The sequence below is a fragment of the Kryptolebias marmoratus genome, linkage group LG19 (assembly GCF_001649575.2).
Source record: "Kryptolebias marmoratus isolate JLee-2015 linkage group LG19, ASM164957v2, whole genome shotgun sequence".
Lineage (NCBI taxonomy): Eukaryota > Metazoa > Chordata > Actinopteri > Cyprinodontiformes > Rivulidae > Kryptolebias > Kryptolebias marmoratus.
Genome location: NC_051448.1, coordinates 2,967,113 through 2,983,938, shown reverse-complemented (window position 1 = coordinate 2,983,938; position 16,826 = coordinate 2,967,113). Strand labels below are relative to the sequence as shown.

General features: G+C 44.4%; 1 protein-coding gene across 3 annotated transcripts in view; it reads left to right on the top strand.

Annotated features, from left to right (window-relative positions):
* Positions 1 to 16,820, top strand: part of ncoa1 (nuclear receptor coactivator 1) — a 45,497-nt gene extending 28,677 nt beyond the window's left edge. For 2 of the 3 annotated variants that reach the window (XM_017431411.3, XM_017431412.3), the window contains exons 7-22: positions 489 to 668; positions 2,416 to 2,508; positions 3,645 to 3,785; positions 4,563 to 4,710; positions 5,172 to 6,153; positions 6,231 to 6,446; positions 7,171 to 7,489; positions 8,236 to 8,412; positions 8,618 to 8,732; positions 8,835 to 9,003; positions 9,584 to 9,886; positions 10,965 to 11,066; positions 12,224 to 12,632; positions 12,807 to 12,963; positions 13,470 to 13,659; positions 14,710 to 16,820. In XM_017431411.3, the coding sequence (XP_017286900.1) occupies positions 489 to 668; positions 2,416 to 2,508; positions 3,645 to 3,785; positions 4,563 to 4,710; positions 5,172 to 6,153; positions 6,231 to 6,446; positions 7,171 to 7,489; positions 8,236 to 8,412; positions 8,618 to 8,732; positions 8,835 to 9,003; positions 9,584 to 9,886; positions 10,965 to 11,066; positions 12,224 to 12,632; positions 12,807 to 12,963; positions 13,470 to 13,659; positions 14,710 to 14,889 (3,881 nt within the window). In that variant the 3' untranslated portion in view covers positions 14,890 to 16,820. The remainder of the gene's footprint in view (positions 1 to 488; positions 669 to 2,415; positions 2,509 to 3,644; positions 3,786 to 4,562; positions 4,711 to 5,171; positions 6,154 to 6,230; positions 6,447 to 7,170; positions 7,490 to 8,235; positions 8,413 to 8,617; positions 8,733 to 8,834; positions 9,004 to 9,583; positions 9,887 to 10,964; positions 11,067 to 12,223; positions 12,633 to 12,806; positions 12,964 to 13,469; positions 13,660 to 14,709) is intronic. The other variant, XM_017431413.3, reaches the window with a different exon arrangement.
* Positions 16,821 to 16,826: the final 6 nt, after the last annotated feature.

Sequence of the window (16,826 nt, the reverse complement as noted above, 5' to 3'; positions counted from 1 at the left end):
GGATGGATGGATGGATTGTTGGTTGGATGGATGGATGGATTGTTGGTTGGATGGATGGATGGATGGATGAATGGTTGGATGGATGGATGGATTGTTGGTTGGATGGATGGATGGATGGATTGTTGGATGGATGGATGGATGGATGAACAAACTAATGAAAAGGTTTTATATTAGTAGTATTAATGTGGCTTGATAAAGTTCAAATAAACAACTTTTTTAATCACAGAAAAAGTTTATTTTTTTAAACATTAGTTAAAAAACATCCATTTTTATTTCTGTATAATAAACTTAATTAACCGATCCTTACATTTTATTTGCGTTTCCTTCATAATTTGTAGGCTTCATTTAAAAATAATTGGTTTCATAGTGATTAAATTAGTTCTGATAATTTGCTGTGAAGCCTTTCGAAGTGTCTCCAACCTGTCTCACAGTAAAACCGCCGTGCTTGAAGTCTGTCCTCATGTGTCCTTACGTCTCCGTCCGTCCAGTGAACGGCGTCCCGTGGCCGCAGGAACCTGGCCGCAGGAGCAGCCACACCTTTAACTGTCGCATGTTGAAGCGGCCGCCGGACGAGGTGGACTCGGAGAACATGGAGGCCCGGCAGCAGTACGAGATCATGCAGTGTTTCGCCGTGTCGCCGCCGCGGGCCGTGCAGGAGGACGGAGACGGTGCGTATGCAACTACAGACGCGGTGGACACGCCGTGGATTCACGCTCGCAGTTTAATCTGACCTCATTATAATGGAGCGGTCGATATTTGTGTATTTATCTGTGTGCCATCAAAGCTTTTTAATGTGTTAATGTTGAATTTAAGCAAAAAGTTAATATTTTGGAACTAATTTTAGACTAGAATTAGCTTCTCAAGCTATAACCTCAGGAGATAGTTATATAAGAACCAGTAAATCTCATCTTTAGGTGTTTTCTATCATCATTTTCAGAAAATACTTTGTTTTTTATAAGGCTTGGATATAAAATCTATGTATGGATCCGTCTCAGCTGAGTTTGAACCCCTGATATTGACGTTCTTGGCACCGTTTGTTTGTTTTAAATCAAAATTCCTGGTGTCCAAATTACCTTTTTACTTTCCTCACAGGTTTATGACAACCTGAAGCTAAAACCTCCACGTTTAGTCGCCTTTTTTCTCCTAAAAATGAGGCTCGTTTAGTGATTTTCTTTTATTAAAAAAAGCCGTTTAATGGCTTTCGAGGGGCGTCCACTCTTAGAGCGAGTTAATCAAAAGGTTTTATCTTTCAGAGTGTTTTTTTGTGTATTCGTAGCATTAATTTTACCACACATGAGCCCCTCAGAGGTGCAAAAATAAAGAAATGTTTTCAGCTTCAGTCATAACTCAGTTTTTTCTGTTTCTTATTCATTTTAACCATCTCAGGAATTAATCCAATTTGGGAAACTATTTGCTTTGGGGCAAAAAATAAATAAAAAATTAACAAACTGTAAATGAAAAATACTTGTTCTGTTGTGTTATTTATATACTTTTTTGTGATTGAAAGTTTTAACTAGTATTAAGGTTTAGATGTTACCCTTTCACAGCTTTTCATTTTCTTGCCAGTTGGACCGTCAGCAGATTTTTGGTGGACGTATCAAATAGTTTTTGAAAGCCTTTGGAGCGGCGGCCTTGAGGATGATTGTTTTGTAGTTTCTGCTTTGCAGATTTTTGGCTGGTTAACTCTGTGGGCTTTAAGTCATCTCGATAGGAGCCGTCCTTGTTGGTCGTCACTCTTTCTTCCTGTCCATGACTTTAGTTTGCCCTTCCGTTTTTTTTAAAACTTGGGCTTTGCTTCTTTAAAACGCATATTCTGGATTTAAGATTAAAAACTCAGCTTCTATCATTTTTATGTAAGACAGAAGTGAAGGGTAGATTTGAGGCCAAAGGTGAGAGGAGATGTTTTTGCCCGTGAAAAATGGAAATAACTCAGCCAGTTTTACTGATATTGAAGAAATAATTGGTGTGTTAGTGGCTGAGGGTTTTTTTTTCCAGCTGTCCCCGTTTCAGGGAGTCCTCCTCCTTCATTTAACTCTGTCCTCACTCCAACTCCTCTAACTGCATCCATAAATGTCCTCTTTGTCTCTAACATCCTTCTGTCCCTCCTCTGCACATGTCCAAACCGTCTCTAACTTTATCTCTCAGTCCTTCAACCTGTGCTGGACCTCTGATGACCTCATTCCTGATCCTGTCCATCCTCGTCCCTCAACATCTTCAGCTCTGACACTTCCTGTTCTGTCTCCAAACCGTCCAACATGGCTGCTCTCACCACCGTCTGTAAACCTTCCCTTTGACCCTTTTGTCACAGATCACTCCTGAAACGTTTCTCCATCCTGCCTGGACTCTCTTCCTCATAGGATATTTGATGAAAACACAACATAATATAACAATATTTTGTGCGGTTTGTTTCTTCAGACCTGCAGAGCTGCCTGATCTGCACCGCCTGTCGGATGCCGCGCTCTCAGCCTGTCAGCACAGAGTCCTTCATTACGAAGCAGGACCCCACAGGTAAAACCAGCAGGTTTATTTGTGCAGTCCGGATTCCAGGAATACATGCTCTATAATATGCATTCAAACCTAGCAAGCTGCACTAAATTTAGAAAATAAAATCAACACAAATGGTACATTTTGTGTGGATTAAATGCTTTATTTTATTGAGAGGAGACACTTGATTTGAGTATTTTTCAGGTCTGGATGTGTATAGGAAAAAAGAAAAAGTATGGTCAAACTTTGATGTTTTATCAACTATAAACCATCATTTCTAAGATTTGCTCAAACAAGCAAAGTGTTTTTCCTCCATTAATATTTAAAAAATGATCACTTTGATGTCCACTTATAAATGCAAAGTTTTCCTAAAAGTTGAGATAAAATAGATCAGTAAAGATCTCATACACTACATAGTGGTTTGTTCTCACAGATTGCATTGGAAAGCCAGATAAATTTTGAAAAAATAAATCAAAATTTGAAGAAAATATAATAATTTTCATAAGCATACAGGAAAAAACGTCAACTTTTCTTTTTTTTTTTAACTTTATTTAAAATAATCAGTTTACAAACAAAACTTACAGGTTGAGTTGTATACATTTAAAACAAAATAAAAAAAACACCACAAATACAGAGGTTTACAATAAATCAAAATTATTAATTAAAGTACAAAGTTGTTGAGCAGATTTGCTTTCAACTAAAATTAGAGACTCACAAAAACTTTAGAAAATTTTTCCAATGCCATAAATTTGGATTAACTTTAAAAAATCTGCATTTATGAACAAATAATTTCCCCATTAAAAGGAAAAAATGACAACAGTATTGTACAAACATTAAATTATAGTTAATTTATGGACATTTTGATGTCAAAATGTGGCCTAAAAATGGACTAAAAGTATAAAAAGTTGAATCCTGAGTGTGATTCAAATTATATGTCTAACCCTGAACGATGTAATCTTTTATAGTTGCAATGAGCCTGTAGCTGACATGCAAACGCTTCCATCCAAGTGGGCGGAAAACCCAAATGTACTTTAAAAAAATCAGAACCGTTTTCCATGCAGGTCTCCATGAAGCACCGGGTTTGTGGAGGCCGCTGCAGTTGTTGTTGAAATCAGCGCCGGCTGATCTTTTGTGTGTCTGTGTGCGCTGCTCTAATCCAGGGAAGATCATCTCCATAGAAACGAGCGCTTTGCGAGCGACAGGCCGGCCTGGCTGGGAGGACCTGGTCAGGAAGTGCATCTACGCCTTCTTCCAGCCGCAGGGCAAAGAGCCCTCCCACGCCAAGAAGCTGCTGCACGAGGGTGAGCGGCCGCCGACGAGATGTTAGCTTCAGCTAAAAGAACTGTTTCAGCTTTAGCTGTTAGATAAAAGATGGCCTTTGTCGGGAGGTCGATTCAGTCCTCGTCCAAAACGGGACCAAAGTATAAAATATGAAGGACTACGCTGAAGAAACTGAAACAGCTAAAAGAAGCAGAACATTAGCTAAAAGCTGAACAAAGCAAAATGCTAACTAAAAGCCAAATTTAGCAAAAAGCCAGCTAGAAGTAGCAAAAGTCTATATAAGTGTCAAAAAGCTACCCAGAAGCTACATGAATCAAAAAGGTAGCTAGTAGCTAATGGTAGAAAAATGCTAGTTAAAGCTAAAAGTAGCAAAAGTCTAGATAAGTGTCAAAAGACTAGCTAAAAGCTAAAGTTAGGGAAATTATATCTACAAGGTAAAGGTAGCAAAATATGAGCTAAAAGATATATTTTGCGTAACCGTATCAAAAAGTAGCAAATGGCTAGCTAGAAGCTAAAGAAAGGATAGCTAGAAGCTTAAAATTACAGCAAAAAAGTAAAAATGGCAGAAAAAGACAAAAATAGTCAGTGTGCTAAAGCGGATTTAAAAGAAAAAGAAATCTTTTTGTGAATAAAGTTAAATATTTAGAAAAATAAAAAAACTAAAACAGCACAAAGTCTGCAGAAGTAGTTCGATTACAAAACACAAATTAAATGCAAACATCTGTGCGAGTGCTGAGTCAGACCGTGAGGCGTTTTTAATCTTTGTCCCCGTGTTTAAACCTTTTTCTTCTCCTCAGTGATGACTCACGGCACCGCCGTCAGCCCGCTGTATCATTTCACGTTAAGTGACGGCACGACGCTCAGCGCTCAGACCCGCTGCAAGTTCTGCTGCCTCCCCAACCCTGACGTGCAGCCCTTCATCATGGGCATCCACACTATTGACAGGTGCTGCCTCTGACTATCATACGCAAACACTGATGCACGTCTATGTGAACATAACGCTGTATTAGTAGGTGATGCATCCTCGTCAGTAGCTGTGTCTTTTTACATGATGCAGCCGTTGGGTCAACACAGAGCTGCTGTAAACACATTATTGATTGTGTGCTGGACAGGTGACCACATGATGCAACCTGCTGCAGTTTAGGAGAACGTGTCAACCGTAAATACGGTCATTGCTTTTATGAGCTCGTTTAGATGATTTCAGTATCTTTCTGTGGTTTCAGTTTGCAGTTCTAGGAAAGAAAATCAAGATTTAGTGAATCAAACTGAAGTCCTGAATTTGCAGAAAACGATTTCAGTCTAAATGAAGTGGATTCTGACAAACAGTTACTCACTAACCTGGCTGTGTAGCCTTCATGCCGTGGTGCTTCCTGGAGTTAAAGCGGTTTATTTTCCTCCTCTCTCAGGGAACACAACACTGCTAGCTCTCAGGAAAACACTAACCCCAGCCTTCCACCGACCCCCGGCAGTATTTCTCAGACTCCCTCCCGGTCCCCTTCGCTTCCCCCGGGCAGCAACTCAAACCAAGGCGCGGTACCCCTCGCAACCTCCAGCCTCCATATCAACAACGGCAACGCCCCCTCCCTCGGACACAGTCCAACCACACCAACAGGCTACCTGACCCCCAGTCGGACGAACTGTCCCCCCCAGGTCAACAGCCTTTCTCCTCTCAGCAGCCCACACACAGCCACCTCTACCTCTTTTATGTCACCCAGGATGCCGCGGGCTAGTCCTGGGTTGGGGGGGAGCCCTCGGGTGCCAGGGAACCCCTTCTCTCCCTCTACGCCGGGCCTCCAGTCCCCAGCGGGGGCTCTGAGCAGCGGGGGCTGCCTCAACAGGCAGCACTCCGGTGGTGATGGTAATACTGGTGCAAATGGCGGATCGTCAGGGTCTTTCTCCCTGTCTTCTCCTGGACTTCAGAGACAAGCCAGTACGCCCACCGGCTCCTCAACCCAGCCATCGTCAGCAAAGCCCTCAGAGGGAGGGGAAGAAGGCGGGGAGGACTCTGCTAAAGCCCCCCTTCCTTCTGCCTCACAGCTGGGTAACTCCAGACTCAACCAGCTCCTGGACAGCAGTGGGACAGGAGTTGAGTCACACAACAGCGTCCACTGCACTTCATCACCTCATCCTCCGAACCCCTCCCCCGGTCCTCAGTGTCCCGCCTCCCACAGCAGTCTGACGGAACGGCACAAGATCCTGCACAGGCTGCTGCTCGACAGCAGTCCGAACGATGCCTCCGCCGCCGAGGACGGATTAAACAAAAACGACGTCGAGATCAAGAAGGAGCCGCCTGCCAGTCCGGCTCTGAGCACAGCGCCTCACAAGCCTGGCTCCAGAGAGCCGCAGGACCACCAGTTACTCCGATTTCTCCTGGATACAGACGAAAAGGTGAACCATCAGAACATTAAAATGCATTTTAGGGTGGTATGTTGAAGAAAGATTGTAAAACATGACCTGTTTTTAAGGACTTGGGAGACCTTCCACCTCCATCGGCTCTGAGCCTTCAGACGGTCAGAGTGAAGGTGGAGAAGAGAATCAGCGTGGAGGGACTGACCTGTTCGGGTTCAGCCGTCACACCTGGAGGAGCATCCAAACCTGCAGGAGTCTCCAGCAGCTCGGCTTGCATCAGCCCCAAATCAAGTCCCATCGGAGAGAACCGCCGAGACAGCAGAGACTCCACGGTACTGTCGCCTTAAAACGAATACACTTTTTTAATTCAGATTCTTTACCTGAAGCTATGATCAGCTGCATCCTGGTGTTATTTAAGTCCTCTGACAATGAGTTTCAACATATATCTAATAAAAAATACTGAAACTTTTAGCTTCCTTGCTGTAGATTTGGAAAAATTCCATTAGTTTCATCGTAAAACACGGATATATTTGTTGCAGTTAAGTGCTGCAACCTTGGACTAATAAAGCTGCCATTTAATACTAAATTAAAAAATTAGACACCTTAAGGAAGTATCTCACTAAAGTACCCACTTTGGCAGCCATCCCCATGTGTAAATTTATGTAATTCCCACATAACCAATAAACTACCAGCCTTAAGACTTAAACAAACACAACATTAACTGGGTTAAGTTGAGCTGATCTGTCTAATTGTGTCCAGTTAATCACAACATTCTGAATATAAAGAATTACTTATTCCACCGTATAGTGACAGAAAGAAAACTTTAGCTATAGGCTGTAGTGTGATGCTTCTGTAAACTAAGTTAAATGTTTATTTTCTTTGACTTTATGACCACCGTAGGTTTCGTTACCAGCTCCAGCCTTTAAACTCTTTAACTTTTGAACTGTTTTCTCTCCATCTCTGATTTACTGCTCCCTTTCTTCTCTCTTTGCCACATTCTTTTAGTCTTCACATGTTTTTTACAGTGTTTCAACGCTCTGTCTTTCCTGCCCTCAGACATCTGTTGGACCTGTTGATAAGGACCCTCTCAGCCAGTTTCTGCCGGGCCTCAGGGGGCCGCTCGGGGCCAAACAGGGCAGCGAGGATTCGGTGAATCCCGGCGTAGGCCTTCAGTCTCCGACCTCCCAGCCTCCAGCTCAGCTCCAGTCCCCCCTGTCCCAGCCTCAGTCTGTCCCCCAGCTCCAGTCCCCGTCACCTCAGCTCCTCCCGTCCTCCCCGCTCAAACTGCAGTCGCCGACTCACCTCCAGCCCGGCGAGGCCTGCGCTCCTCGGAGTGTCAGCGTGAAGAGGGAGCCTCCTGGGACCCCCAACAGAGGTGCTGTTTCAGGCGATTTAGTATTTCTTTTCTAGTAAAACAACACAACCTTTTCCCACTGCTGAATAGTGGGCTTTTGCAGAGAAAAAACACGCACATGCATGACAAACAGTTCAGCAGGTGTGAGGCTAACATGTTGATAAACCAAAACTGAAAGACCTAAACGTTCTTCTTTCAGTCCGCAGTGGTGCTGCTGTTCATGTCGTAGCTCCTGCTTTGAGACAGTCAGACAGCTGTGTTGTTGGTACAGTTTCTCTGCTCTGCTGTGGAGGAATAATAGAGATCGTTGACCTCTCTCAGCTCGCAGTAACGTTTACAATCTTCAGTCTTCATCTCTGAACGCTTCGCTGTTTTAAGCTTTCGAAGGACTGCACACAGATCCATCTCTGTTGGTTAAACGCCGAAAGGTGCCAGCACGCGATGCTGGTCACATGATCAGGTCACAGGGGCTTAATCTCAAGAGAGAGTGGAGCAACATCTCATGACTTTGTTCTCCTTCAGACAGCGCCGCCTGATTAACTTCCATCCACATTTATAAAGGATTTTTTTATATAACACGACTGATAATTGCTTGCCTGACAGGCCATAAATTTGGGGGTATCTAACAGCTTCAAAGCTACGGTCTGCTCTTTGTTTTGCTTTCTTAGTCAACATATAAGCAGTTCCTTTCACCACCAGTCAAAGTAGAGGGGTTGTTTTAGTTTTTAGGCTTGTATTTAGTCTTCTGCTCTCAATCCGTGCTGCAGGGCTCGGCGATGGCGGCCCGCCCTCCGGCTGCAGCCTCCAGACGCAGTCCTCGTTTGATTTCTGCAATCCTGCCACTCCAAGCCAGCCGCAGGGCCAGGGAGACCACTTCCAGACCTCCAAAGACTGCAGCCCTTTCCCAGAGGCTGAAGTTATCAACCTCTTTGGTTCAAGCACAGGTACCAGAATGAGACTTTATTTTAATATGCTGTCAGAACTCATTATAAAAATCTTAAAAACTGAATAAAAATTCGGTCTAATATTAGGATAGTTGTCGAATATTGCAAGGAGCAACATAATTCTTGTTAGCTGTGTGAATAATCCACTGAATCGCCTCACAGGGAGATCTTCCAACCAGATAAAACATGTTAAACTGTTTTTCAGGGCTAACCAAGATGGATGTGGGAGACTCCCAGTTCCAGCCTCTGGCTCTGTCCAACACCTTGTCTTTCGATGGACTCGGAGCTCCTCTTCAGACTTCTTTAGCGTCGCCTCAAGAGTGAGCATGAGTAACCAGAGGCTGTCGGCACTCGTGGTTTGTTTTTTTTTTCTGTTCTGAAACGGTTAGAGGAACGGTTCTCTTCCTCCTCTCTCCGAGCAGGCAGTGTGTGCCCTGTACGCTGGACGAAGAGCTCAGACCCCCGACCACGCCTGAAGGCCGAAACGACGAGAAGGTTCTGATAGAGCAGCTCGTCTCCTTCCTCAGCGGGACAGACGAGAGTGAACTGATCAAACTGGACAAAGCCCTGGGTATCGACAAACTGGTGCAGGTAGGTGCCTGTTTGTGCAGCCCAGCTCGACCCAATTTAATCCAAATACTATTATTATCCAGTTCAATCAGTCATGTCTAGTTTTGTTTTTCAAAATACCACAAGTAAACCCACCAACTGGATAAAATCTTCACTTCAGTTCAAACAAATAGTTGTTTTTTTTTTCATCCTGAACCGACTGAAGTCAGATCAGCTTTAATTAAAGATTTATACTCAAAAGCATCAGCTGTTTGAGCTGGAGATTAAATGTTAAATAGATTTATAATGAGTTGATTTCAACCCATGAAATTTGGATTTTTTTATTATAAATGCTGACAATAATACGTGTTATCAGGTTATTTTGCTGCACATTAACACAAAGAAAGCGGTTGTGTGTTTGATGCATTTGCAACCTGATCTGGATTTTAATTTAAAATTTTGTTTTCAAGCACAAAAAATTAAACTGGTAATATTCTGTGTTCAGAACAGGACTGGAACGAAGGTTTAAATCAGATTTCATCCCTCTGAAGTTTCTGTTTGTGCTTCAGTAACTCGACCTCTTCCATCTCTGCGTCCTAAATATCCGCCTTCCTCTTCGCAGGGTGGCTGCTTTGACCCTTTCCCTCAAAGTTTCCTCCCCCAGCAACCTACTGCCACACCAGTTTCCATGGACCCCAAACCCCCCACCTTCACCTCCCAGTTTACACCAGCCTCACAAGCTACATTTCCTCCAGAGCTTGCCGCCGTGGGGCAGCACGGCCTGGGGTTTGGAGCCCCCCGCGGGGCGTTTCCGGGCGGGTTGAGGCCGGGCGTGACCAGGCCGCAGGGGATGGGCGCCCAGGTCCGGCTGCCCCCCAACCAGCTGCGCCTGCAGCTACAGCAGAGACTGCAGGGCCCGCAGCAGGTGAGCGCGCTCGGAGCCAGCATTCACACCGATTTCCTGATTTTCTTTCCTACTTTGGGACATTTTAACTATTTAACTGTTCAAATATCAAAACGGCGAGAGGGGAGGCAGGAACGGGAGCAGAGGTCACAAAGGTGCAGTAAAGAGTAAAGAGGTGAAGAAGAGAGTCCAGGCAGGATGAAGTGACAAAAGGGTGGCAGCAAAGGTCAAAGGAAAGGTTTGCAGACAGCGGTGAGAGCAGCCATGTTGGACGGTTTGGAGACAGAACAGGAAGTGTCAGAGCTGAAGATGATGAGGGACGAGGATGGACAGGATCAGGAATGAGGACATCAGAGGTCCAGCACAGGTTGAAGGACTGGGAGATAAAGTTAGAGACGGTTTGGACATGTCCAGAGGAGGGACAGAAGGATGTTAGAGACAAAGAGGACAGATATGGATGCAGTTAGAGGAGTTGGAGTGAGGACAGAGGACAGATCTTTGAAAAGGGAACAGCTGGCAGACTTTTATAACTTTAAAATGTTTTTAAATTTAAAATTTTACTTCCAAACATGTCCCATAGAGCTACAGTTGTTATCACAGACGTCCTCTCGCTCTGTTTTTAGCTACTGTCTTTTAACTTTCAGCTGCTTTTCTGCTCGTTTTTAGCTCGTACCTTTAACAGATTCATTCACGCTGCATCTTCACAGAAAAACGATCGTTTTTCCAGCACGTGTTTCAGCTTTTTTACTCCGTTTCTTCTCTGACTCACCGCCGCTGTAATTTATTCTCACGTTACAGTGCTGTTAAACAAACAAGTGGAAAACCAGAAGCGCTCTCTTTGCTCACAGAGTATCGATTTGTTGTTCTCTGCGTTGGACTGAATCATACTCCATCACGATGAATCTTCTGATTTATTTGAGCTGATATTGATTAAAAAGCTCTTAGATAAACTCTCTGCTTCCCTCGTCTCTGAATAATCAGCTGTTTTATTTCCATACTGTTGGTTATATCAGTTATTTTAATGACTTCCACCTCGTGTTTGACCACCTTTTTGTTTTGTTGTTGTAGGTTTGTAATTCTCTTTGTCACTCTTTGTCAGCTGCAGAACCGACTGGCAGCCATGAGTCCGTTTCCGGGAGGAGCCCAACAAGTCAACAACGGGATTCGTCCGGGGGTTCAGCAGCCGCAGATGTCCTCACAGGTGAGTCGGGATGGCACAGAACCAAAAACGACCCACGGCTCTATGACTTTTATTATAATTTACAACTCTGATGACACGTTACCTGAAGTTGTAACAAGCAGTTACGGTTATAACGAACCATTTAATCGATTCTGGAGGGCATTTTCCAGCTTATTGCTTTGTTTTTGCAGTTTAGAGCTTTAATTTATCATTACGTGCCAGGAATACATTTAAGTTTGAATTAAAAGTAGCAGAAAGGGATGTTAGATTTCCAGGTAGCGTTCAGCTCTCACCTTGTTTCATATTTATTCAGTGGCGGGCGGTGCATTTCACACTTAGGCCTTCAGTGATTATTATGCCAGCATTTATAACACAAGGACTGGAGAGTAGTTAGAAACACACTTAAGCTCTACTTGGCATTGCATCACCTCAGTTGTGTACAAAATGGGCTATTATCAACAAACCTGCATCAGCAATTAAAACATATCTGGTATGCTACTGTCAAAACTAAATAAAATAGAATAAAATAAATAAAATGTTTGCACTCACCAAAACACTTATTTCTACACAGAATCCACTCTGGGACAGGTTAGCTAGCTCGGGGGTCGGCCGTCCTCCTCTAACGAGATCTAGCTTCTCTTATAAAGTTTGTCTTGAAAACGGCCTTGTCAGTAAATCAGCAGTTAAATCAACGTGTTGCTCTCCTTCGGCCATTGTGGGTTAAAAAAGTTTTTAACCGTTAACAGTCCCGGGTGTGACTCTGTTGATCTGCATAGCACTGCAGCGGCTCAAACTCGTTAAGTATTCATCCAATCACAGGACGCGTAAATGTCACGTTCAACGAGAGGCCAGCTGGAGGTCCTTACTGACACAACTCGTGATCTGATTGGCTATCGCAGCTATCTATCAACTGTATTTGCCCGTTCACTTACAGGCCCGGGCAGATTTAACATAAGAGCTGAATTCTGATTGGATGAAAACTCTAACCTAAAACCAACAGCACTGGAAGGAGCTTAATATGACATGAAGATAATATGAATACTTTTAGATATCTGGGGAAAGTAAATTAAAACTTAAATGAACCTTTATCATAATTCTGATGATTCTTGGTTATGTTCGGCCTGGCTGGCCCTGACGGCCCACCACTGCGTGTCGTGTTGATTGAATATTTTCTGCAGCAGCCTCCACTCAACGCTCAGATGCTGGCCCAGCGTCAGCGGGAGCTCTACAGCATCCAGCACCGTCAGCGCCAGCTTTTCCAGCAGAAGGTCATGCTCATGAGACAGAACATGGCGGGCGCTCCGACCGGCGCCGCGGGACCCATCGGAACCGCCAGGGTCCCGAAGGTGCCCCCCACCACGTCTCCGCAGCAGTTCAGCTTCCCGCCCGGGTACAACCCAATGACGGGAAACACCCCTACCTCACCGAGTCACTTCAGCCCCATGTCGGGGGGCCCCCTGGACAGCAAGCTGCCCGCCAGAGTTCCCCTGAGCAACCAGGCGCTGCTGGGCGGCTTGCAGGGCCAGTTCGACAGCAACGTGAACTCCTCATTACAGCAGGGCCTCTTTCAGCAGTTTGCAGGGTCCGGTGAGTAAAAAAAAACAGCTGATGATTTATTTTAAAATCTCTGTTCTCTGCTTCAACTTTTTGACAGTTTCATTCATGCTAATAGCTCATAGTGCATCAAAACAACCTTTTTTTATTTAAAACTGGTCATTTTCTGGATTTAAGTCGCTGTATTGACGCTTTTTTTTGTCGTAGCTGTGGTCCAACAAGACCCACCGTTTCCTCCTGAGATGAGCCCCACCAGCCCGTTGTTATCACCTCAGAACTCCACCTCCCAGAGTCCTTTGCTTCAACAGGCCCTGCCTCCTGGCTACCAGTCACCAGACATGAAGAGCTGGCAACAAGCGGGCATGTAAGGGCGCCACGGTTTTAGTTACTTAAATCGAATCCTGCTGGCGTGGACTTTATTTTCAAGATGTTTGTCAAATAATAAGATAGAAATAAATTAAAATATCGTTCAGGTTCAACTAAACCTGTGTGATGTTTATGAGATAAATTAAAGCAATAATTGCTGTGAATCAAAACCAATTAAAATAATAATAGAATAAACTGATGTACTGAATGTAAAACTGGCTTTAATTGGAGGAAAAGTGAAAATTATTATTAACTAACATCAGTCAAAGGGTAGATTTGGCCTTACAAATGTAACCCGTGTCGACAGTTTGAATTAGGTGTGTTTAAAACACGTGCAGCTGAAAACAGAGCAGTAATAAATCCTACGGATGATTAAATGATCCATAAACTTAGATTTAGACTGAGAGAAAGCAGCTGAACTTATGATATGACACCAGGGCTCACAGTTTCTCTCCCTGAACATCGTTACTGACGCCTCGTCTGATCCGTTTCTCCGTGCTGCAGCCTGATCCGTCAGTCGGGACCGAGCGCAGGACAGCCGTTCGGCCAGCAGGGGGTGTACAACAACATGAGCATCACCGTCTCCATGGCTGGAGGCTCGGGGGGCATCAGCTCGTTACCTCCGGTGGGACAGGCGGTCGGCATGAGCAACAGTAACCTCAGCAACGTCGGCTCGGTGTGCAGCGACCAGCAGGTCAGTGAGGCCACGGCTGGAGTGTTTTCACGGTTTTGTGTTTCCGTCCATCTGTCCGCTGATGTTTTCACGTTTTAGACCCCAGTTCTGGAAAACTTGGGACTTATTGTAAAATGTAAAAACAGAACATAATGATTTCCAAATCTCATAAATTCAGATTTTAGTCGCAACATAGTGAAAATATTAAATGTTGAAACTAAGAAATTTTGGAAAAATAAGATAATTTTGAATTTGATGGCAGCAACATGAACCACGTTTCCTCCTGGACAGCCTGTAAACATCTGGACCTGAGGTTGTCCCATTCTGTCTGTTTAACAGTCCTGGATGTTGTTCTAAAACCTGGACTAATGCACCCCCATACCATCAGAGAGGCAGGCTGACCTCAGAACAGTTCTCCTCTTTGGTCCAGAGGAGACACATCTGTCCACATCTGGCTTCTTCTTTGTCTGATAGAGCTTTAAGCAGCATCTGTGGACGGCACGGTGAGCTGTGTTTACAGACAGTGTTCCTGAGCAGAACCAGAACCAGCCTTGACCTTTGACCTCAGAGGTTTCTGCAGATTCTTCAGATTATGAGCTGCTGATGATGGGATATAAAGTCTTCCCAGTCTTCTGTTGAGGAACGTTACTCAGAAATTGTTCCATATTTTTAGAAACAGTTTCTCTCAGCCTGGAGAACCTCGCCCGTCTTTCCTTCTGACAGATTCAGCCTCTAAAAGCTCTTTTTATCCCCACTCCTCTCACTGGCCTGCTAATAATTAACCTAATTAGTTACTAAAAGCTCCTCCAGATGTTTCTTATCTGTACCTTTTCCTGGAACAACTTTCTGAGACGTGCTGCTGCCATAAAATACAAAATTATATTGTTTTTTTTTTTTTAAAAGTGGTGCAGTTTCTTAGTTTCAACTTCTGATATGTTCACGGTCTTCAATTGAGAATAAAAAATGGGTTTGCTTTAAGATTTAATTGACATTTTACACGACGTCCCAACGTTTCAGAATTGAAGTTGTTGACGCTCGATGAGGAACCCGTCTCTGCTCATGCTCCCGCAGGTGCAGCAGGTTCAGGTGTTCGCGGACGTCCAGTGCACGGTGAACCTCGTCGGCAGTGACTCCTACCTGAACCAGGGCTCCATCGGGGCCGCGGCGCCGCCCAAGGGCCCCGGTCCGCAGGGCTCCCAGAGCAACCAGGCCCAGCAGAAGAGCCTCCTCCAGCAGCTCCTCACTGAGTGACCCAGGCCCCCCCCCTTCAGCCCATCAGCTCTCCTGCTCCCTCTCACTTCAGCGCCTCCTCCTCCTCCTCAGAGGGGGGGCGCTCCAGACCCATCGCTGTCTCTGTCTCACCTTTTGGACGGATGGATGTTTGGACGGCCACAGAGTAAAGTCGCGGAGCGGTGGAGTTCAGCAGCCTAACCACTTCTTTGCCAGGGGGAGGGGGGTTGTTTTACCGCCCGGTACTTACAGAAAGTCAGAAGGAGCAGCAGAGTATTTAAACCTGCCTGTCTAATCTGTCTGACAACCTGTCTGTCTGCCTCAGCCTATTAAAGGCAGTGTTGTCTTGCTGCTCATTTCTCGGTGACCTACTTCCTGCTTCCTGACCCAAGAAAAGAACTGCGACGTCATTGTAGATTTGCCAAGTTGTCGTCACCGTCGAATCAGGGCCGACCTCGTTTTTGTGTTTTTTTTTTCCTCTCTGATTAGACGGTTTTAGTCACGCCGTTGCAGCAGCAGTACCTTTGGAGTCGTGTGGGAGTATCCCGCACCGCAGCACCTCTGGCTTTTTGTGTTTTTGTTCGTTCGTTTGTTCTCTACCTGTCTCTCAGCGATGTGGGAATGTTCAAGGTTTCAGACCTCTGCGGCATTGTGGGATAGAAGCTCAGTATCAGCTGGTTCTGTGACTGTTTCTCTCTATCAGCTCCGGTGCCTGGTGGAAGCGTGAGTTTCTCCCGAGCTCTGCTTCTTCTTCTTCTTCTTCTTCTTCTACATATTTTTCTATTCCGTTTTTATTTTTACGTTTCGGTTGGATTGTTTAAAACCTTCTGCTCTCATCGTCGTCGTCACCTTCATCATCACCTTCAGAACAAGCTTCGACAACAACCTGGGACGGACGGATGGATGGACGGGTGGGAGACAGACAGGATGCTGCTCATTTTGGAACTTAGATGTCTTCCTCCTTCTTGGGAGGAGGTTTTATTTTTATTTTTTTGTCAAAGTATAAAAGAGACTGTTATGAATATTTAACTGTTTGTCCGTCACATTTTATCCTCACCTCAGCAGCTGTGAAAACGGAGCCCCGACGGGCCCCTTCTCTCTTCGTCTCTGTATATCTTCACACTTTCTCTCAGCCTATCAGTGTTGATCGCCACGTGCACCATGCAGGCAGGTAGTATTGTACAGTACAGAAGGACAAAGACTTGGGAATGAGCTAACTCTTCTCTTGTAACTGCTTTCCCTTATTTTATTTTTATTTTTGTAATTAATTGATAACTCAGAACGGCAGATATGTATAATGTGATTCGATCCGGTTTCTCTCTCTCTCTTTCTCTTTTTAAAACCAGTTTTAATAATGTCCACTCATGGGGTTTTTGAGATTATTTTTGGCATCTTGTAACACAGCTACATGTCGCAGTGGAGGACGATGTTATTCCAGCTTCTAAAATGTAAAATTTTAAGCGATTTGATTTTCTTTTTTTTTTTTTTTTTTTAAAAACAGAAAAAAATTAGCTAGATGTTGCTCCCTTTCGGCATCCCGGTCAGCTCAGTTATGATTGTTTTGTTTTTCTCGTGGTAACCAGGGAGCTAGTTAGCCTTTATCAACATTATTATAATTTTTTTATCGCTTTCTCTTATTTTGTTTCCCCCATCTGCTGTTTGAAGAGCAGTTTTCAGGCAGTAAATGTGTTTGTATAAAAATGGTAATAGCTCGAGCCTCGTTGTTCGCCGCGGCGCCTGACAGCTCGCGGCGAACAAGGCGCTTTCAGGTTATTGTTCCTGTATAACGACATTTAAAGTAGAGGCTTTAGCGTTAGAACTTCCTAACAAAGATGTGATTAATCTGAAGCTGTCGGAAATTCGAATCTAAAACAGGAAGGGTTGCAAAACAAAAACACGAGAACTTTTTCTTTTTGAATCAGTGTTGTTCCCGATGACGATGAGCTTTTTAGGATTCC